Raw genomic sequence first — 23,067 nt, 5'->3', positions numbered from 1 at the left:
AAACAAAAGTGAAATTTTTTGGGGAGGGGAGGTTGTTTTGTTTTGAAATGGCACACGTTATTGATTTTCTCTTTCGGCTTTCAGAAATGTGCATCTCTTCTATCCTTGCAATACAAAAGGAAATGTATTTCTCTTTCTCCAGTGGACTGCACTACATGTAATCTGACTTCTTAAGGTTTCTGTTTTCAGAACTCTCTGCAGGCCTAGAGGGGAGGGATGGGTGCCAACTGGTTCCATCTGGCTTGCACTTCTTTGAGGCTCCCTTCCCTTGCGGCTCAACAATTCTCCTCCCATCCATCAATTGGTAAGATACTTCCCAGGCTTCTCCTATCTTCAGATGGAGCCATGTTACCTATGAAGGATGTAACAGCTCTTGTTTTGCCGCCTCCGCCCCCCCCCCCCGTTGCATCTAGAGACTTGCAGGCCTGATTATCCAAAAAAAGTAACTACAAGTACCCACATGAAATGGGGAAGTAAACCCAGGGCCGCCTGAACCTTTCCAACTTGATCCATAAACAAGGAGCCCCTGAATGAACCTGATCCTTAAAGAGGAAAGAGAAGACTTCAGGCCCGGTCCTGGTTTGTTTGACTTATGAGGAAGCAACCCATAGCCCTCCAGTGCATTTTGGGATCAGCCCTGTGGGTACCAGTGTACACCAGAAGAGAGGTAGAAAGCTCTGGAGTACTATGGAAAAAAACTTTTTTTGCACCAATGCTTCTCCAAGGTCCCCCCATGTCATATCTCTTGATTTTACTCCCAGGTTTCCTTTCTTTCCCATCCCCATATATTTTTCGTGTTTTTAATGGTTTGCCAGCCCACAAAATGTTGCATGTACCACAAATCACAGGGAAAATACGCATATAATATACAAAATGTGTGCAGTTGGGACTATCGCCGTACCCCTTACCTTATACTCCTGCGTGACCTCGTCTGCGGGCAGCACATGGTGGTGCCGGTGACTCCACGACTCACGACAAATGGCGCAGACCCTGGTCTGGTCCTCCTCGCAGTACAGCTTCAGTGCCTCGCCGTGCCTGGCGCACAGCTCTGCCCCCCGGGCCTCTACCTCCTGGCGCTCGGCCCCGATCCGACGGGAGATTTCCACCACGCTCGCCAGCTGCCGGTTGGGCCGCAGCTTCTTCCACTTGGAAATCTTGCGGCACTGGGGACAGGAGAAGTTGGTGTAGAGGCCCCGCCAGGCCTCGGAGATGCAGGGGCGGCAGAAGCTGTGGCCGCACTCCACAGACACCGGGTCACGGAAATACTCCAGGCAGATGGAGCAGGTGGCCTCGTCTTGGAGATCGGTCACTGGGTCCGAGGCTGCCATTGGGGAGACGCCGGCAAAACAGGCTGAAAATACCGGGGCAGGCTCTGGCAAAGCGCAGGAAGTTTTGCTCGCAGGCACCTTAGACCTTTCCCCAGCTCTTAACTTTCCATTCAGTAGCAGCCCATGGCTGCCTAGGGGACGGGCGAATGCCTTGCAAACCTCAGCTACCGCAGTCCAGAAAGGAAAATCTCCTCTTTTGCCTTCCGCTGACAAGGACAGAGCCAGGACAGTAGAACTTTGCAAAGCTGACCGCCAAAATGGCCCAGGATAAGAGAAGGCATTTACTTCCAGGGACAACACAGACTCAGGAACAGAAAAAAATATATAATATAATTATTGCAATTAAACACAGGCAGCATTATATTATTAAAAAAAGCGAAGGGAGTCAGGGACAGCAACGCGGCCAAGTTGGGCTATTCTATTTCCTGTCCGATTGTCCGGCCCGAGCCGTCCCAGAACGATGACTGACGGGCAGCAGCCAATCAGAGGCGGCAACATCAGCAAAGCGCGACTCTGGCTGCAGCTTGCAGGGAGGGTTGCTAATATAGCAGTTTTGTTGTAAAAGAAGAAAAAATGAAATTTAATTGTTATTACTGTTAAATGTATTTGACAAAGGTAACTTTTTTCCCTGCATCTCTTGTTTTAATGTAAACCGGTATGATTTGTATATTATACAAGAATGTCGGTATATAAAAATTAAAAATAAATAAATAAAAAAATACATTTCAGTGAATTTAAAGCATCCAATGTACCCAAAGTTTGGAAGATGGCCAATGTAACCCCTATATTTAGAAAGGGAGCCAGGGGTGATCCGGGAAACTATATACCCGGGAAAAATCGTGGAAACTGTTATAAAGAATAAAATCACAAAACATTTAGATAGGCATGGTTTAATGGGACTCAGCCAGCATGGATTTACCCAAGGGAAGTCTTGCCTCACAAATCTCCTACATTTTTTTGAAGGCAGCGAATAAACATGTGGACAAAGTTGAACCCATAGATGTGGTGTATTTGTATTTTCAGAAGGTGTTCGACAAAGTCCCGCATGAGAGGCTTCTAAGAAAGCTAAAAAGTCATGGGATAGGAGGCGATGTCCTTTTGTGGATTGCAAACTGGTTAAAAGACAGGAAACAGAGAGTAGGATTAAATGATCAGTTTTCACAGTGGAAAAAGGTAAACAGTGGAATGCCTCAGGGATTTGTACTTGGACCAGTGCTTTTTAATCATACCCATAAGGGAGCTCAGACTGACGTGCCGCGAATGCGTAGTAGAGAGCGGCTGTGACAGACGGGCCGCTCATGCGCGGAAGGGAGAGTTCTGACTGACAGGCTGATTTGACGCCCCAAGGCAGAGCGATCGGGCTGACAACAGCCTGAGCCCGTCCCTCCGCCGCCGGGGAAGGGGGGAGGGAGCGGGGACGGCCGGACCATCACGCAAAGGGACAGCCGTGAGATGCCTCGCGAGATCCACCTCGGCTGCCGCTGCAGCTTCTGCCACTGCCGCCGCCGCCTCCGGCCCTTCGTGGTGCTGGGGGGGGGGAGGGAGATCGGACCGACAACAGCCTGAGCCCATCCCTCTGCCACCAGGGAAGGGGGGAGGGAGTTTGGACGGCCGGAGCACAGCAAATCTCACCCATTTTAACAGGCATTATGGCTAATATATTTATAAATGATCTGGAAAGGGGTTCGATGAGTGAGGATGACACAAAATTATGCAGAGTAGTTAAATCTCATGTGGATTGTGATAAATTGCAGGAGGACCTTGCGAGACTGGAAGATTGGGCTCCCAAATGGCAGATCAAATTTAATGAGGACAAGTGCAAGGCGATGCATATAGGGAAAAATAACCTTTGCTGTAGTTACACAATGTTAGGTTCTATTTTAGGAGTTACCACCCAGGAAAGAGATCTAGGCGTCATAGTGGATAATACATTGAAATCGTCAACTCAGTGAACTGTGACGATCAAAAAAGCAAACAGAATGTTAGGAATTATTAAGAAGGGAATGGCAAATAAAGGAATGGATGTCATAATGTCTCTGTACTGCTCCATGGTGAGACTGCACCTTGAATACTGTGTGCAATTCTGGTCGCCACATCTCAAAAAAGATAGTTGCACTGGAGAAAGTGCAGAGAAGTGGCATGAACAGCTGCACTGTGAGGTAAGGCTAAGGAAGTTAGGGCTGTTCAGTTTGGAGAAGAGATGCTGAGGGGGGATAAGATAGAGGTCTACAAAATCATGAACGGTCTTGAACAAGTTAATATAAATAGGTGATTTACTCTCTCAGATAATACAAGGACAAGGGAGCACTCCATGAAGTTAGCAAGTAGCTCATTTAAAACAAATCAAAGAAAATTCTTTTTCACTCAGCACATAGTTAACCTTGGGAATTCATTGCCAGAGGATGTGGTTACAGCAGTTAGTGTAGCTGGGTTTAAAAAAGGTTTGGCTAAGTTCCTAGAGGAAAAATCCATAAACTGTTATTAATTATTAAGCAACAGTAGCTTGAGATTTATTTAATATTTGGGTACATGCCAGGTACTTGTGACATGGATTGGCCATTGCTGGAAACAGGATACTGGGCTTGCAATTCTTATGTTCTTATCTGGCGACTGTTTGAACCCGATGGAGATTCTAGAACTGTGAATACGACAGGGAGCTAATGTAGCTATTTTTGGACAATTTGCCTACAGATCTAGCGTCTTTCTCCCTACTCTAAAATTTCCATCGGGCTCCCTACTTATGGAGCAAATCTGGAAGCAGAGAAATACAAGAGAGTGAGACCTCCTCTGGCTAGAGTGCGGCAAGAGAGTATAAGAGAGTGAGGCCTCTAGCCAGAATGGGGCAGGAAAGTACAAGAGAATGAGGCCTCCTCTGGCTAGAGTGCTGCAAGAGAGTGAGATCGCTTCTGGCTAGAATGGAGCAGAGAGTGCAAGGAAGTGAGATCTCCTTTGGCTAGAGTGCTGCAGGAGAGTGCAAAAGAGTGAGACCTCTGACTAGAATGGGGCAGAATGAAGTCAGTAAGTGTCCTTCAGAGCCGGGAGGAGAAGATGCAAAGGTGGCTTCAGGCTGGGTAAGGGCTGACAACAAGTGCAAGAACTTTATATGATGATGCCCTGGGTTAGCCAGTCCAGAGGCGGGGATACTCACTAATGGGCCAATAAAGTCACCTGTGCATTAAGAGCCTATGCCCTGAATTCCAGCGTACAGGTTTAACGCACAGGTAACATTTTGTTAACTCCCAATGCAGTAAGCTAATACAGCGGGAGTTAAAATGTGTGTATACCAAGTTAAAATGTGCGTTCAGCACAGTTTGAATGCACTTTTTTTACTTGGGTTGGGCGAAAGGAAGAAAACATATGGGAGCATATCTTGTGTTGTGCTCCTGGCTGACTTTCTGGCCACAGTTAGGCTTAAAAAATAAACGCACTGTCGAGCCACTGACGCCTGTCCATGGGGCTACGGGGGGAGCCCTGGCAGCAAATCTAGCATTAGAAACTTTACTTCACCTCTGACCAGGAGTAAAGTTTCTAGTGTTCAGAAAATGTGCGCTCAGCCAGCGCACCTCTCTGCGTTGGGAGGGAATGTTTAATAACCTCATTTGCATAGAATTTCCATGTGAGGGTGCTGACGCACATTTTTAAACACATTAGGCCGGATCTCAAGACCCTGGCGCGCATAAATCCCAGGGTTTACGCGCGTGGCCGGGCCAATTTTCAAACCGGCCCGGCCACGCGCGTAAACCCCAGTACGCATGTAAGTGCCGGGGCCTTAAAAGGGGGCGGTCTGGGGGGGAGCAGCTCGAGATAGCGCCATTCCTCGATGTCCCGGCGCGCGCAAGTTACTTCAGGTCGGGAGCAATATGTCACATACAGGCTCTCATAGGCTCACATAATGAGTCTGTGAGGGCGAGAGAGTATCTGTGAGAGCATAGGCATGTATATGACAGGGGGAGCGTGTGGGAGAATGTGTTATTTTGTGTGTGTGTGTGTGTGTGTGTGTGTGAGAGAGAAGATAAAGTTTGTGTGGCCCTCCCTCCCCCAATCCATGACAATCTCAGGGTGACTGGAAATGAAAAGATCCCAGATATGGAAAGCAAGAGTTTTTAAACTTATAATTATTGGGTGGTGTTTGATGCTTCTGCTGTTTTGAAATATTTTATTGGTGTTTTGGGAAATTTATACCACGTTTGTTTTGTTTTTTTTAATTATTGGATGTTTGTTGGCTGTTTTAACATTTCTTTTTTTATTAGTATGATTTTAGTATTATGAATGTTCTATGTCTTGATTTTATTGCTTCATGTTTTGACAGGAATGATGATGTTTCTGGTTTTCCATTGTTGCACTGCATAGCACAGTTGGGCTTGTGGTTTCCAGTTCAGTTATTCTTGGCGCATTTCTATTTATACTTTATGGCCTTTCTCTTTTGTTTTGGTGAGGGTCTGTCTTGTGTAACTCATTCTTGCTGTGAAAATGATGGTACTTTTCATCACTGGCTTTTACAGCATTATGGTCATCTCTTCTTCGTTTCTATTTTAACAAAGGTTTACTCTTTATTAATGTCACCTGCATGCAGTTTTGAATGTTATTGCTGAAAATATTTTTTCATACACATTTTATTTTTACTGCTGTTAGTAGATATGAGGCGATTATTTTAAACAAGGGATGGACTTATCTAATGTTCCCTTTTAAGGACTGGGTTGCTGTGAGCATAAAATTGATGGGCTTTTTGCATCAAGGAAAGTAGTGCTCACAGGGTAGCGTAACCAAACATTGTTGCTCACATGTAAACCAACCTTAAAGAGAACACTGGGCATTGGGGAGAAAGTGATTGGGATTGGATCTTGAGGGGGTTAGGTTTAGAGAGAAACAGAGTGCTGTTAGGGTCAGCCCTTGGGAAGGAAAGGTAGTGCTGTTCAATTTAGTTAAAAGTACATTTCCTGGCATTTTCAGTCACATGACCAGTGAGCAGCGGGTATGAATATATGTGACATTGTAAAATGTGGTTCAGTGCGCTACAAGGATCAAGCAGACTTGAAAGTGGGCCCTGATATAAAAAGGTTGAGAAGCTCTGCTCTAGGGGAGAGGGGCTTGAGGGAGCGAGATTGCTGTACACCGGGGAAGGAAGGTGGGGAGAGTGGGTGACACGTGGGGGGGGTGGGGGTGAGACTGAATCCCCTGCTATAAATGTCACCGCATGCCACTACTCCTTCCCAAGTGCCTTCTCTCTGCCCTGCATTCCCCCCAACCACAGTGCTCTGTTTGCCTGCCCTCTCCTTCCTGTGGTCTCTTCAGCACTTCCCGAGGGCTGGGCTCCCCATGGACCCTTCATCCTTCCCCCATGGCCATACTTTTCTTCCTTACCAGCACATGCAGCAGTGGCCAGAAATGCTCCTCAGGTTCATGCAGAGCAGTGGCTGGTGAAGATGCGGTCAGCAGCACGCTACAACTCCTCCTCTTGGCACGGCTTCAGGCTGTAGCACTATATGGCAGATCTCCTCAGAGGTGAGGTCGGTCTGCACTTCGGTTGTCTTCCTTCTGGCACACCCCCTATAATGGTCTTGTAGACCCCAAAGGTCCATGGATCTCAGGTTGTGAACCTCTGTGATAATATATGCATTTTAATCTATGTTGGCTGATTTTATGATTGTATCACTTTGGTGCAGTGGCACTAGAAATGTGCATCATAAAATATTAAATTACAAGAGGTTGATTGTGCTCCCCTTCATGGTCCTTGCAGTCACGTCCATACGTGAGATAGGTGGTATCGCAGACTGCAACTTTTTAACTCGTGTAAGATACAATGGACCTGCAATTTCCAGATTGGTCACACGAGGGAGCTACCCCGCCAAACCGCAGATTCAAGCCTGGAGACTGTATCTGGCTAATTGCAAGGCTCAAGTCACCCAGCATTTAAGGAAGGCAGTAGATTATCAGTGGCAGAGCCGAGGATTAGAGCTCAAGCACAGGTAGATAAGGTGACTCCTTCCAAGGTCACACATAGGGAATCAGGGGCAAAAGAGACTCAAATTGATTCCTCCTGGATCGTACCCCAATCAATAAACCCCTTTCTTCATCCAATAGACAACCAGTCCTTCCATCCCTGAGGTGGCTGCATGTCTGTTTCAAATGCAATTGCAAAGCACTTTAGGTTTTGCTTTTCATGAAAGGTGCTTTAGAAATCCCATATTATGACATTACGTAAGCCGGTGGGCAGCAGCAGTATCTCATCTCATCTCGTGCCGGCTGAGGAAAGAACATTGCCCAGGCACTGAATGGTAATCCCCACGCCAAATCATTTCAAGATCAAGCAGAGAGTAAAACGAGAAATAAAAAAAAAAGAATGAAAAAAAAACCTGATGTGAACCTTATCTGCCCCAGGTGGGAAAACTCAGTCACAGGAAGCTAAACGGCTCCACCAGGGATAAATTCTGCCGAGGACTGAGACCCGCCTGGCCTAGCCTCCCTCCCACATGGGCACCTATATTTGATGAATGCTCGGCACAGTTATACTCTGGGTGGCTGGGGGGGACGACCGCGGTTGACTGCCAGGCTCAATCCAATAAGGGAAGTAGCTGCTGCGGCTGAGGAGAGCGGCCGGGCCGGAAGGGGGCCCTCCTCTCCTCACCGCTTCCAAGGCGGCCGGCTCTAACATGGTAATGGCGTAAATGATGGCCCAGCATGTGTTCAGGGTTGGTCACTGCCGCCCCGTGCAGGATACCCCCCCCCCCCCCCCGTACTGTAAAGTTACCCCAGTGCTTTATTTCCCTCTTGGTCAGGGCCAGGGGCCTTAGCTCTCTGACTCGAGTGTCAGCCATTTGCCTCCCCCCCCCCCCATGGCTCAGAAGCTCCAGGAGACCCCTCTGTGTGGGCCAGCTCAGGACGGCTAGCCGTCCCCTTTCCACCTGTGAACTTGGCAGTTACTGCTGCCTGTTGTTTGTGGACAAAGTGTGCTGGGGGGGGGGGACCAGGACCGCTTCAGCCGGCTGCGTGAGAGGGAAGAGGGAGTTAGCGTGAGGCTTGCACAGAGGCACACCTGGGAGAGAGGAGACAGACAGGAGGACACTGAGCAGAGTGGGAGGAGCCAGGTTCCAAGCAAAAGTTTAAAAAAAACAACCCCAAACTTGAATTGCTTCATTCTTTCTTTTTTTATTTAAAATTATGTATGGTTAGATTGCACCTGAAGGGGGGGAAGGGGGTCACTGCCCGAATTCATCTGTGCTTGAATGGGTGTATGAGACAGCAATATTCCATTGAGCGTTGTGTCAAGAAGTTTCCAGAAACCGTTTTGGGACAGATCAAAGGCTTTTAAGACATGATGGGATGGGAATGGGGGTAGTTAGGTACCCAAAGAATGTGTATGGGGGAATAGCATGGCCTAAAATGGGACAGTAGGGTACCCAAAGATTGCAGGTGCAGACAACATAGTATCCAAAGGGTGTGGTGGGGGGAGTGGCATGGCCTATGGGCACAGATGGGAGGAGCTGAATGTTGAAAACCCAGACCGATTTCCCAGAATGTCTTCCTAAGCTTCTCCCTGCCCATACACGAGCACATTCTCCCTTTCCCCCCACCCTACCCCAACAAACTCCGTGCTCTTCCTGAGTGTAGGCTGATGAGCTGCCTGGCTGTCTCTCTTAACCAGAACTCTTTCCCCGGGCCCTCCTGCCTCTCCTGGTCCTCATGTTTGCCCCAGGCTGCGTCAGATGGTCACCCCTATGGGTGGAGTAGAGAGAGGCATACACTGGAGACCGGTCAGAGGCAGAGATCCCGGGAGAAGGGGACTGCAGGAGCTAAGGGTAGGGTCACATCCATGGCTCCTAGCAGCATGGCTTGCAGGAAACCTGGTGATGGATGGGCATGAGGCAGAGCACGCTATGCTTCTACATGCACACCACCTCCAGCTCCTCCTCCTCCTCAGTCTCCTCATCTTCCTCCTCAGTCTCCTCATCCTCCTCAGTCTCCTCCTCAGATCCTTCCTCAGTCTCCTCTTCTTCAGTCTCCTCTTTATCTACTGCCTTTCCTCTCTCGTCTTCTTCACTCTCTTCCGGGATGTAACAGAGGGTCCTGGACCCCTGAAACCTGCGTGGGTTTCCTGTAGTGTTCCCTGCAAATTGGGAGCACTCGCCTATCTGCTTCATGGTCAGGAAGACATCGCTTGATGCCAGCAAGGGACACTCCTCTGGGTCCTGATAGAGCTTTGCAGCTAAAGGAGACAAAAAAGACAATTGGTTGCCAAATTTAAATGAGGCATAGAGTCATCTTTTGCCAATGATCTGGCTCAATCAGTCAGTTGGTTAAATCCTGGGTGCCTCAGAATTAGCAGAAGAATACTTTTAAAACTATTTTGAGGAGCCATTTTAAAGATGGCCACCTGCATGCTTTCAGGTGTGTAGCCACACCTCTTCCTGCCACATCATGGAATGTTTCCTATTGGCAGAGCAGCCAGAGTTGAAGGGAGTGGTCTGTCGAGATATTACAGATCCACTGGGGTAGAAATTAAAGAAAGGAGCAATACAAACATTCTCTCAGACCTCTGCATAAAAACCTCATTAAAACTAAAAAAAATTAAACAGAAAGAAAATATAGGACTCCAACTCTTGTGAGGTGAGGTCTTTAACAGGTATTTTATTAGTCTGTTTCTAGGGGGCGCCGCAGCTTCAAAGAAGCATGGCACTGCAGGCTCAGAACGTAGTGCTGCAGTGGCAGATCTGAAGGGCATCAGTAGGTGATGGCTCCTCGTAGATGGATGGAGAACCTTTGGCGCTTTGAATGCAGCAGTGATCAAGGAGTAAATAAAGACAGCATTGGATTTATTATTAATATTACATCCTTGTTTGCCCAGTAACCTCTATGGCCGGCACGTCTCACCTGCCCATTGCTCTTTGGAGCAGTCCCTGTCCTCTTTCGCCGACCTGGGTTTACAGATGTCACCTCTGTCTCCATCTCCTAGGTCCTCAATGCTAATGGAAAAACAGAGATTATGAAGGTAGATTGAGGCCAACCAGCCCATCCCATCGCTGCCCCATAATCTCACTCTCCTGAAGTGCCACCTACATGATCTCCAGCTTTACCCTTTGCTTTCCCAACACACAGGCTGATACAGTACAGTGCGCTCCGGTGGAGCGCACTGTTAACCCGCGTCTGGACGCACGTTTTCGACGCGCTAGCTTTACCCCTTATTCAGTAAGGGGTAATAGCGCGTCGAAAACGCGCGGCAAACCACCCCCCCCCCCTGAAACTAATAGCGCCCGCAACATGCAAATATATTTATTTATTTATTTGTTTTTATATACCGACATTAAACATGTGTATCACCGGTTTACATGATAACTTTTGTGATAATGCGACGGCGGTTATATTATCTTTACATTGTAACATTGTAAAAAACACAACTACGTATTGATTTAACAGTTATAACATTATAAACATTGATTAACAAACGTTAATAAGTTTCTTAACATTGTCATTAACATAGCTAAATGTTATTGTTGATGTATGTTGTTTGTTCAAGATGTTATGAGATCTCTTGATGGTTTATGAGATCTCTTGGAGGGAATAGGGTTGGATCTGAGTAGTGTGGGTTAATTGTTGTTGGGATAGGCAAATGCATGTTGATGGCCCTATTAGTTATTCCCGCACAATTCAGTAAGTAAAATGTGCAGCCAAGCCGCACATTTTACTTTCAGAAATTAGCGCCTACCCAAAGGTAGGCGTTAATTTCTGCCGGCACTGGAAAAGTGCACAGAAAAGCAGTAAAAACTGCTTTTCTGTGCACCCTCCGACTTAATATCATGGCGATATTAAGTCGGAGGTCCCAAAAGTAAAAAATAATTAAAAATACAAAAAAAAAAATTTTAAATCAGCCCACGGCTCGCGGGTTGAAAACCGGACGCTCAATTTTGCTGGCGTCCGGTTTCCAAACCCGTGGCTGTCAGCGGGTTTGAGAACTGACGCCGGCAAAATTGAGTGTCGGCTGTCAAACCCACTGACTTCCGCCGCTCCTGTCAAAAAAGAGGCGCTAGGGACGCGCTAGTGTCCCTAGTGTCTCTTTTTATCACAGGCCCTCATTTGAATACTGAATCGCGCGCACAGGAGAGTGTCTTTTACTGTATCAGCCTGTGAGAGAGGTAAATCCCAGTGATTTAGAACAGAAAGCATGCCTTCTCTTCACATTGTGAGATCTCACAAATCTTGCCTAACAAATGTAATAACCCCACCATAGAGCAAAAATCATTCCAATCTACATAAGAACGTAAGGATTGCCCTGCTGGGTCAGACAAAGGTCCATCAAGCCCAACATCTGTCTCTGACAGTGGCCAGTCCAGGTCACAAGTACCTGGCAGATTCCATAGAGTAGATCAAATTCCTCTTACTCCCTTCCCAGGGAAAGCAATCTTTAGTCTACCTGGCTAATAATGTGTCATGGACGTTTCCCCCAGGAACTTGTCCAAACCAATTTTAAACCCTGCTATGCTAAAAGCCTTGACCACGTCCTCCGGCAATGGATTCCACGGCTTGATAGTGCACTAACTACGTTCTACTATTTGTTTTAAATCTGCTGGTTGCTAGTTTTATGAAGCGACCCTTGCTTTAGTATTATTTGAAAGTGTAAATAACCATCCTTTATTCACCCATTTCACCCCACTCATGGTTTTATAAACGTCTCTCATGTCCCCTCTCATTTGTCTCTTTACCAAGCTGAAGAGCCCTAGCCGGCCTCGCTTCTCATCACAGGAGAGATGTCCATCCCCTGTATCATTGTTATCTCCCTCCTCTGCACCTTTTCTGTGTCCGCTATCTCTTGAGATGGAGCAACCACGACTGCACACAGCACTCAAGGTGCAGTCGCACCAACGCTCGATATAATATTTTCCTTTGTATTCTCCATTCCTTTCTGGATCACCCCTAACATTCTATTCGCTTTTTTGACCGCTGCTGTGCACTGAGCAGAGGACCTCAATGTATTGTCCACAAGGACTCCAAGGTCCTTTTCCTGGGTAGTGACTCCCAATTCAGAACCCAGCAGCATATACGCGTAGTCGAGATTATATTTTCCCCATGTGCATGACTTTGTACTTTTCCACATTCAGTTGCATCTGCCATTCAGTTGCCCAGCCTTGCACTGTGCCAGGGTTTACCCCTCACTTCCCATCTTGAAGATTCTCTGGCGCTATCTCAGGCCTTACCCCATACTCCCCCATTAAAGATTCTCTGTGTCCATCCCAGGGTTTTCCCCTCACTCCACCCCAGCTAAGGTTCTTCTGTGCCTCTAACAGGTTTGATCCCTTTGCTCCTCCATCACTGAGGACCCTGTGTCCGTCCCAGACTTTAGCCCTCACTCCTCCCACCATATAGGAATCTCTGTTCCTATGCCAGGCATTATCACTCATTCCCTCTCTAGTGAGGATCCTTTAGGCCTATCCCCGATTACCTGTCATTCCCACTCCACTTAGGATCCTCTCTGCCTGTCCCAGGCTTTAACCCTCACTTCCTTGTTAAGGATCCTCTGTACTTTATCTCTCTCTCTCCCACTGCTAAAGATCATCTATGCCTGTCAAAGGTTTAACTCTTTACCCTCTCACTAAGCATCCTCTGTGCATATCTCTGGCTTTACTCCGTTCTCCCTCACCCCCCAAGGATCCTCTGTATCCAAGCCTGGATTTGGGCCGAGGCAATGTAGGCAAGTGCCCCTGGTGCCAAAGTTTGATAGGCGCCAGAGCCCCACTACTGCCAAGCCGCCCTCTGGGCCCTGCTGCCAGTGACCTCTTCTGCAGCAGACGGCAGCAGGAGCAGCAACCACCTGAGCAAAATTCTGCATGGGGCTTGAGAGCAGGCCCTGCAGCAGCCCCATACTTTCCAGAGTAAGAGAAAACCTGGGCCGAGGGGGGGGGGGGGGGGGGGGGAAGGAGCCCGGCCACCGCAGGGTCTGTGACATGCGCCAGCTCACAGGCCCTGTTCTCGCTTTTGTTGAAGTGGTCCCCCGATGATCTCTAGAGATGAGGGGGGTTTGTGAAATGGCCCCCAAGAGGAGAGGGGATGAGCTGGGCAGGGGTCGTCTAGAAGGCTGCCTCCTGCCCCCTCCCTCCCCGCTGATGATTTCTGGGTGGAGGAGCAGGGACTCCCCTCCTGCCATACCCTTCTAACATTCTGGGTGGGATCCCACCAAACCAGTGTCTGGGGGTGCCCTGACTATATCGCTGGCTCACCCAACCCGACATTCTTTGTGCTTAGGCTTTACCTCTTACTGCCTCCTGCTAAGGATCCCGTGCCTGACACAGGCTTTATTCTTCATTCCTTCACCACTGAGGATCCTCTGAGCCCATCCCAGGCTTTACCCCTCTCTATCCCACTGCAGAGGATCCTCTGCACTCATCCCAGGCTTTACCCCTTACTATCCCACCACCGAGGATCCTCTGAGCCCATCCCAGGCTTTACCCCTCACTATCCCACTGCAGAGGATCCTCTGCACTCATCCCAGGCTTTACCCCTTACTATCCCACCACTGAGGATCCTCTGCTCATCCCAGACTTTACCCCTTACTATCCCACCACTGAGGATCCTCTGTGCCCATCCCAGGTTTTACCCCTCACTCCTTCACCACCGAGGATCCTCTGTGCCCATCCCAGGCTTTACCCCTTACTATCCCACCACTGAGGATCCTCTGAGCCCATCCCAGGCTTTACCCCTCTCTATCCCACTGCAGAGGATCCTCTGCACTCATCCCAGGCTTTACCCCTTACTATCCCACCACCGAGGATTCTCTGCACTCATCCCAGGCTTTACCCCTTACTATCCCACCACCGAGGATCCTCTGTGCCCATCCCAGGTTTTACCCCTCACTCCTTCACCACCGAGGATCCTCTGTGCCCATCCAGGCTTTACCCCTCTCTATCCCACTGCAGAGGATCCTCTGCACTCATCCCAGGCTTTACCCCTTACTATCCCACCACCGAGGATCCTCTGCACTCATCCCAGGCTTTACCCCTCTCTATCCCACTGCAGAGGATCCTCTGCACTCATCCCAGGCTTTACCCCTCTCTATCCCACTGCAGAGGATCCTCTGCACTCATCCCAGGCTTTACCCCTTACTATCCCACCACCGAGGATCCTCTGTGCCCATCCCAGGTTTTACCCCTCACTCCTTCACCACTGAGGATCCTCTGCACTCATCCCAGGCTTTACCCCTCACTATCCCACCACTGAGGATCCTCTGCTCATCCCAGACTTTACCCCTTACTATCCCACCACTGAGATCCTCTGTGCCATCCAGCCCCCTCACTCCTTCACCACTGAGGATCCTCTGCACTCATCCCAGGCTTTACCCCTCACTCCTTCACCACTCAGGATCCTCTGCCCATCCCAGACTTTACCCCTCACTATCCCACCACTGAGGATCCTCTATGCTTATCCCCGGCTTTACCCCTCTCTAAGTCACCACTGAGGATCCTCTGTGCCCATTCCAGGCTTCACCTCTCATTATCCCACTGCTGAGGATCCTCTGTACTTCTTTGTCATTCAGCTTGTCATCCCCAATGAGCTTATCCTTAAAGTATGGATGGGGTTTGAGACTTGCTAATGGTCATGTCCTGAGTGCCTGGACAAGGTTCAATGATTTTCTACAGGTCACATAGTAAGTGATTAGTGAGTGGATCAAGGGGGTAAGGATAAATGGTCTCCAGATTGGTAACTCCTTACCCTCTCCTTTTATCAAAATAGGATGCAAAGCAGCCTGATCTGCTGAAGGTAAGTCCTCTCATTGCCCTCTTCCTCCTCGAAAGCCAGTTCCCCATTGCCACTCCTCCTCTGTCCCCAGAACTCTTTCCCTTCCGTCAGAGCTAAACCGGTGGGGGAAGATCAGCCCCTTTGTAGGTCTGGAGACCCTTTCACGGTGCACAAATCATTCCTTGAAGCTCTGAAGGGTGACTCTCAGCAGCAGCATCTCCAGGCAGCTGTGTGACATCATAAAACAGCCCAGATGACAACACGGTGCCACCGGAATCCTACATCATCCAGGGATTCCAGTAATGATGTCACAGTTCTGAAAACAGTGGTTTCTGATTGGTTCAGATTGGCTATGATGTGACAAAGAACATCTCATACCCCCTTACTTGGAACAATCGGTGCTTGCGTGAGGTCATTTGGTCAGCAGCTCTGGAGATGGCCACATTTTGGCAACGGGGGAAAAGGACGAGACCATTATTCCTGTGGCAGCACACTGCAGAACAATTTCAGTGTGTGGACAAGGCTGCCAACTCATGAAAATGTTTTGTACTGACAGGAGCACCCTGAATACTATACAGAATATTGTGTGACACAGATTGTTGTTTAAAAATCCCCCCGAAGCAGCCGGACTGGCGAAACACGGGTCCGTGTCGGGGACTGCTGTCAAACATCACATTTAATTGTCAGGAGCCACCGTATTGAAATAAAAAAACTCTTATATGAAAATCTTTGACCAAGAGAAGTTTATGTGCACTTTTGGCGTTTATAACTTACAGTGTAGAGTGCACCTACGCTCCGGAGTTTACCTTGTACTGACAGTTTGCCAGATTTTAATTGCCAACCTGGCTTTTTTTTTTTTTTACTGAAACACGTTTTATCATTTGCATTTTGTGCACAGCTGGACATTCTAATCGGAGATTCACACTTTTATGCGCCAGCTCCCGAGAAGTGCAGCCTTGCAGACCCCGAGCCCATAGAACCAGGGACATAGGCCCGTGGCTGACACCATTCTTGTTGACATAATATTATTTTTACAGACGTCATTATTTTCTTCTCTACAGAACCAAGAAGCAAACCCTGCCAGCAGCTCAAAGCAGGCCACAGCAGGGACAGAAATGTGCTGCCTGCATTGCTAGGGGTGCTGGGTTCAAATCTCCAGGCCTTCCACCAGTGCAGTCTGCAGAGACTCTGGCTCGGGACAGGGATACAGTGCTTGTGGGAACTGGAGGACTCAGTCAGGGATGGATATAAGGATACAGAGCTTGTCACCTTCAGGGCACCGGAGGGAGGCCTGCTTTTATTCCAGACCTGTACTTAGGGTGTTAAAAGTTTGGGGCATGGCCCTGCAAAGGCTGAAGCCTGCAACCTCCTGTCCTGCCTCCCTTCCTCTCAGAGCCTGGTGATCCCTTATCCTCCCCCCCCCCCCCCCCCCCCCCCGATTCTCCTGCCAATCCTGTGAGAGGATTGGCTGGATGGCATGTGGATATGTGAGTGAGGGGTGAATGATGGTGGTGGTGGTGGGGGGGGGATTGTGCGTGTGTGAGAGAGAAGGGATTGGCACCGGGGGGGGGGGGGCATATAGGATTTGGGAGGGATGAGAGAGAAGGAGGTTAATGAAGGAGTGGAAACGCAAGGGACAGCAAGACCAAAACAGGTGCAGCGAGGCCTCCTCAGATCTTGGAAGCTCCCCCTCCAAACCCCTTCTCCCACCCCCAATCCCAAATCCTCTTACCCCTATTGTCAGAGCCTCTCTTCTTCTCGCACTCAATCCCAGAACCTCCTTCCCTCTCCCTCCTCTTTCCTACTAGAACCCTGACTCTCCCCATCTCCTCTCCCATCCCCATTTCTCTCTCCTCCTCTCTCCCGCACCTCTTCCCTTTCCTAGTTCTCTCACCCACTCCTCTGCCTCCTCCCCATTCCTGGTCTTCCTCCCTTCCTCTCTCCATCCCTGGTTCTCTCCCCTCTCCTCCTCTCTCCACTGCAAAGCTTTCCTCCCTGTGCTGATAACACATGAGATCCTTTTCCTCCACCCAATACACCAAAATAAATTAATTAAATAATTAAAATCTCTACCCTACTCCTTTCTCACCTACCTAATTTTTCCTTCTCCCAGCTTTATATTAAAACTTCATTCCATTTATTTATAGACCTATAAGTTCAGCAATATATCAATGTACCATTATTTATTTTTTACGTTTTCTCTTTTGTTATTCCACTGTTTCCCCCCCCGGTTAATAAGTTTATTGTAAAGCACTGTTGCAAATGTTCGTTTTATTTAGCACAGTTGCAATATTTCTGTTAATTGTAAACCGATGTGAAGTTACTAAACAAATGTCGGTATATAAAAACTGCAAATAAATAAAGAAATAAATAAATTATACAGACACAAAAGCAAGGCGGAAAGCGACTTTATTTTCCCCATTCTGGGGAAGGAGCAACCTATTCCAACATTTCCAACAATTGCCACAATTCCAACCTAGTCCCGCTACCCTTTAAAAAGGAGACAGAGCAGCTTTTAAACTAGAGGATGGGGAAAGGCTGCCAGTCCCTCAGAATGCATGTTCCAAATGTAGTGCCCGCTCCAGGAGGAGCTCAGAATCGAAGTTGGTACCTGAGGCAATGGAAGGTGAAGGGAGCTGCCCAAGGTCAGAAGCAGTGGGGATTTGAGCCTGGGCTTCCCGGATTCATAGGCGACTCCGATGTGAGTGAGAGGGTATTGGGGTGTGAGGAGATCGAGGGGAGGAGAGAAAGAAGGGCTAGAGGGTGTGCTTGGGGAGGAGAAGGCTGAGGCTTCCTTCCTTCTTCATCCCCTCCCAATTTTCCCTCCTTCTCCACCACCCTCAGCCCTCTCCTCCTCCTCCTAACAATAGCCACTCTTTCAAGTACACTTAAAGCAAACAAAGCCTGTGAGGGAGTCAGTTGGACTGCCAGATGACTGAGAGGCAAAAGGAACGCTCAGGGTGGACAAGGAGATAGCAGCAAAACGGAATACATTCTTTTTGCCTCTGTCTTTACTGAGGAGGCTGTTGGGAACGTACCCACACCAGAAACAGTTTTTGATGGTGGTGGTTCTGAGCAACTGTGAGAACAGAGGATGTAACAGATCAGACTGACACATTCAAGAGTAACAAATCACCAGGATGGGATTGTACCCACCTCAGAGTCCTGGAAGAGCTCAAAGTGTGACATTGCAAATCTGTTACATTGTCTTTTAAAGCAGCCACAATTCTCGAGGACTGGAGGGTGGTCAACGTGATGCCGATTTTTAAAAAAAGGCTCCAGGTCTGAGCCGGAAAATTACAGAACAGTGAGCCTGTTGTCAGTGCCAGGCAAAATGGTAGAAGCTGTTGATAGGGAACCTGCAGGGAACAAGCTATTCAGACCTGTGGGCCTAGAAGTGCTTTCAAATGAAAAAATAATGCTATTCTGAAACAAACAGAATCACTGGCCATGTAGAAAGACCTGGCTTAATGGGGAAGAGTCAGCATGGTTTTAGATTTTTTGAGCATGCAGATAAAGGTGAGATGGATGATATAGCAGATCTGGACTTGCAGAAGGCATTTGACAAAGTGCCTCATGAAAGGCTCCTTAGGAAACTAAAATGTCATGGGATTTAAAGCAAACAAACTGGTTAAAATAGTGCCAAATGGTCGGCTTTCCAAGTTAATGGAGTGCCCAGGGATTGCATCTTGGACCTGTGCTGTTTCACATAGTCATGAATGACCTGGAGACGGGAAAACGTGAGATCATCAGATTTGCAGATGACATAACAATATTCAAAGTTGTTTAAAACAGCAGCGAAATGTGAGGAGCTGTAGAAAGACCTTGTGAGACTAGGAGTCTGGGCTTCTAAATGGCAGAGGAATTTCAATGTGGGAAAAGTGCAAAGCGATGCACGTAGGGAAAAATAATCCCAACTACGCATACACGATGCTGGGCTCTGTGCTGGGAGTCAACAGCAAGGAAGAGGGCCTTGGAGGCCTTGTGGACCATATATTGAAATCCTCGGCTCAGTGCATGGCGGCAGTAAAAAAAAAAAAAAAAAAGCAAAGAGAATGTTAGGGATGATCCCAAAGGGAATGGAGACTAAAACAGAAAATATCATATGGCCTCCGGGTCGATCCATGGTGCAATCACACCCTGAGTATTATTATGCAGTTCTAATCATCCTATCTCAAAAACCTAGAACTAGAAAAGGTGCAGAGGAGGGTAACAAAAATGATACAGAGGATGGACGGCTCCCCTATGATAAGCGGTTAGGTCTCTTCGGCTTGGAAAAGTGATAGTTGAGAGGGGACATGAGAGAAATTTATAAACTGATGAGGGGGTGGAATGGGTAAAAAGGACAGTTATTTACCCTTTTAAATTATGCTGAGGTGAATATTGAGAAGCCAGCCGGCTAAGTAACGTAGCTGGATAACACTTACCCAGCTAAGTTACAAGAATATTCAGCGGCACGGTTATGCCACTGAATATCCGCAGAGATTAGCAGAAAAGGGTTATCTTATTTATTTATTTATTTATTTTTATATGCCGACATTCGATTTGACATATCACATCGGTTTACAGTGAAACAAGAGGTGCTGGAAACGACAGAGTCTCCTTTTGTTATTACAGATAAACATGGAATTAACTTTAGATGAACTGAACAAGTTAACAGGAAACTGGGAAAGTTAACAGAGGTAACATGGAAATAACTTTAGTTGAACTAAACACGTTAACAAGTTGTATGGTGTAAGCGGGCGCTTAACCGAGGTTAACAAGGAGTGAGGTCGTTTATCATTGCAAGAATTGTCGTAGGGTTTCAGGAGGGAGTGGTCATAGACTTTTGTGGGTAGGCAATAAGATCTAATTCACTGGGTCTGTGGTTGGTCTGGCTAAGCCTAGACATGCCCAATAGCCAGATAAGTGACTTATCCGACCATCTAGCGGCCGCTGAACGTGAGCGGATATTTAGCAGCCGCTAGATAGCCGGATAAGTCCTACATCTCCGGCTCTCTGCCGGTTGAATATCGGGCCCGCTAAAACAAGGGGGCCCTCCATGAAACTAACAACCAGCTGATTTAAAACAAATCATAGAAAGTATTTTTTCACCCAACACGCAACCAAGCTGTGGAGTTTTTTGCCAGGGGACTTGGTCAAGGTGCCTAGCACGGCGGAATTTACAAGTTCCTGGAGGGAAAGTCCATGAACTATTATTGGCTAAGTAGACGAAGGAAAGCCTTTGCTGTCCCTGGAATAAGCACAAAGAATAGCTACAGCATTTTAGAATCCGTGCCGCAATTTTCCCAAGTCTGGCTGCAGAGCCCACCCCTGAATTGCCGCAGGAAGCTGGGAGCCGTGCCTTAGACCTGCTGTTCGCTGTTTGAGGGGGATGGACAATGGCACCAACCCTGCCTAAGGGCAGCAAAATCCTAAAGCCATCAGTGGACAATGACACCAACCCTGCCTAAGGGCAGCAAAATCCTAAAGCCATCAGTGACTGGAGGGCACAGGGACACGGAGTTTGTTCCCTCTAGTGATCGTATTAGAGTGCATCTTCCTCCTGATGACAGAGACTGGGCTAGCCCCTGCAGGAAATGCCCTTAAGGTGAGATTGTCTTGGTGAAGGGAGAGAGAACAGGGCGCGTTTCCCAGTAGCATTACGTCACGAGGCTCTTTTGAAAGCTGTCCTGTATACAGTAATGCTGTGTGGAATCCAGTTTTCAGAGGCTGGGCCTGACAGCCAGGGGACAAGGAATGTGGCTGATGTGTCTTTTCTGAGCTAGCAGCAACCCAGCCTCCGTTTCAAAGGGCAGAGGAAGTATCTCCTCCGGCTCTGTAACTTCTCAATCTTAGTCTTCTGCAAGGGGAGAGCGAGAGAGAGAGTGCATGGAGCGGCTGACTGTCCTCACGCTGGTAGCTCTTCTGGCCATCTCACTGGGTAAAGACTGAATCTGGATTCCTATTCTGACTCTCCTTCTGGTCGTGGTGACCCAATGGCTCTATGTCATCCTGGACACGCTGACCCAGGCTTGTCTTTACTTCCCCCTTGCATGTCTGGACTTTGGGGTCCCCAGAAGGTTCATAGATGCACTGGGAGTGGCTCAGCCTGGCCTTGATGACGAGGAGCCATCGGATAACTCTGCTTCTGGTGGCTGATAGCTTTCTTGTCGCTTCTTTTTGTTTGCGTCTGTGGGGCACTTGCAGGGGCTGGATTTCATCAGTCTATAGGGGAAAAGAATTGGTGCATAATAGAGGGTCATTTCATGTCCTCATTTATTTAATTTATATTCTGTCTTTCAGCATTTCAGAGCGGATTACATTCACACCAGGCAGAGTCCTGGTTTTACCCCTCTGCTACTTGCATCCATGGCAGTGCTTCCTCCACCCTCTCCTGGAGGCACACTTAGCTGGTCTGGTTTTCAGGATATCCATGATGTCTGTGCATGAGAGAGATTTGCATACATCAGGTCTCCAATGTACAGTGTATAGATTTATCTCGTACTTCTTATTCATTGTGGCAAGTCTGAAAACCCGACCGTCTAGGTGTGCCTCCAGGAGAGGGCTGGGGACCCGCTGATCTATAGGATGTGCATGAAAAGCTGGAAATTACAAGCCAGTGAGGCAAAGGCAGGTCTGGCTCAGCCTGTGTCAGGTGACGTACATCCCAAATCCAAGTCTGGCTCTCTGGGTAACCACAATGAATGTTTATGAACTAGATCTGCCTACGTTTAGTCTAGGAGTCAGGTTCATTAGCATACTTGTCCTCTCTCTCTCTCTCCTCTTATGTTCATCACGTTCTCTTCCTTCTGATGTGTTTCTCCCATTCCCTTCTCACGTTTTTACCCCTTTCCGCTCTCTCTCTTCCTTCCCTGGTCGCTCTCTAATGCCTTCCCCGGCTCCCTGTCGCTCCCCCTCCCTCCTCTTGCCACATCAAGCCCTCTTTTCTGTTTCTCCAGCCCCATTCCTCCCAGTGAAAGAGAAGCCAGGAAGAAAATCAGCAAGTGAAAGGTGAGAAGGAACTAGAGGGGTAGCCTAGAGAACCAGGGAAGGCCAGGGTTCAGATCTCCCTTCTCTGCTGCTGCTCCTTGTGGCCTTGGGCAAGTCTTTCCCCCTCCATGGCCTCCGATATTGAGCAATTATCCCACAGACACAGAAAGCCTTTATTAACGAGTTCCCTTGTATGGTTAGGGCAGGGACCTACCAACTGCCCCTGGACTTTGTAACTCTCCTTGAGCTCGGATTTGGAAAGGCAAGTACTTAATTACATCTAAAATCTAAATCCAAGTGAAGTCAAATAATGGCGGGTGAGAAGAGTCGAGAGATAGAAGGACTGAGGGGCAGGAGCAGTGTAAACCTCTCTCCCTCCCTGGTGTTTCAGGAGCCCAGCAGATGTTGCTATCATGTAAAAAGGACCCAGGCACTCCCCCCTTAGTTATTCTGAGACTTGAGTTACTTGTGGTGCTGGCTCAACTGATGGTGTGAGAAGTGGCTGAAGCTCAGTTTTCTCTCTTGAGTAAGTGAGCAGAGAGAGGGAGGGAGTAAACTCTGGTAGTGGGTAGAATGGGGATTCGGTATTAGGGAAATCCCTGTTGGTAGCAGAGAGGGAGGCCAAGAGAAGGTAGGCGGCATCTGTCCTGTTTGGGTCTGCCCCCCCTTCAAGGCATGGGGGTTCATGGGCCAATGACACTGGAATTTCTGCCGGCCCATGAGCCCCCTGTTCCTGGAGGTGACTCAGACAGCATGCGCTGCTCTGCAGCAGCACCAGGAGCGCTGGGGGGTTGGCACAGGCAATGCGAGGAGGGGGCCAGAAGCCCTAGCAGCCAGCGCATGCTATAAGAGGAGGGTGTCAGGACACTGGAAGAGGGGTTCAGGAGCACTAGTGGTCGGAACAGGCCACGGGGGGGGGGAGGGGGGTTTGACCAGGAACAGTAGCAGCTGATATGGCCTGCAAAAGAGGAAGACCAGGAAACTAGAGGCTGACATGGCAGCAAAATGAGGAGCAGGCCAAGAGCAACAGGCCTTGCAGTACGGT

At 48.4% G+C, this 23,067-nt stretch overlaps 2 protein-coding genes across 2 annotated transcripts in view; both read right to left on the bottom strand.

Moving 5' to 3' along the window:
• Window positions 1-1,800, bottom strand: part of LOC115080312 — a 139,332-nt gene extending 137,532 nt beyond the window's left edge. Inside the window, exon 1 of the mRNA XM_029584463.1 lies at window positions 909-1,800. Within this exon, the coding sequence (XP_029440323.1) occupies window positions 909-1,328 (420 nt within the window). The 5' untranslated portion in view covers window positions 1,329-1,800. The remainder of the gene's footprint in view (window positions 1-908) is intronic.
• A 6,937-nt stretch (window positions 1,801-8,737) lies between these two features.
• Window positions 8,738-15,252, bottom strand: LOC115081063 (uncharacterized protein C53C9.2-like). The gene is made up of 3 exons (XM_029585578.1): window positions 15,024-15,252; window positions 10,197-10,288; window positions 8,738-9,531 (listed from the first exon to the last, which is right to left on the bottom strand). Exons 1-3 carry the CDS (start codon window positions 15,116-15,118, stop codon window positions 9,209-9,211), a joined length of 510 nt encoding a protein of 169 aa, XP_029441438.1. The 5' UTR covers window positions 15,119-15,252; the 3' UTR covers window positions 8,738-9,208.
• Window positions 15,253-23,067: the final 7,815 nt, after the last annotated feature.

Source organism: Rhinatrema bivittatum, chromosome 19 (genome assembly GCF_901001135.1).
Source record: "Rhinatrema bivittatum chromosome 19, aRhiBiv1.1, whole genome shotgun sequence".
Lineage (NCBI taxonomy): Eukaryota > Metazoa > Chordata > Amphibia > Gymnophiona > Rhinatrematidae > Rhinatrema > Rhinatrema bivittatum.
The sequence above is the reverse complement of the archived record's forward strand: the minus strand, read 5'-3'. Positions and strand labels throughout refer to the sequence as shown.

Excerpts from the sequence above, each read along its gene's own strand:
- LOC115081063 (XM_029585578.1), bottom strand. The coding sequence starts at position 15,118 with ATGGGGAACTGGCTTTCGAGGAGGAAGAGGGCAATGAGAGGACTTACC. Across the intron at positions 10,289-15,023 it reads TATTTTGATAAAAGGAGAGG|CATTGAGGACCTAGGAGATG; the intron begins GTAAGGAGTTAC and ends TTTTTCCATTAG. Across the intron at positions 9,532-10,196 it reads CTCCAAAGAGCAATGGGCAG|CTGCAAAGCTCTATCAGGAC; the intron begins GTGAGACGTGCC and ends TGTCTCCTTTAG.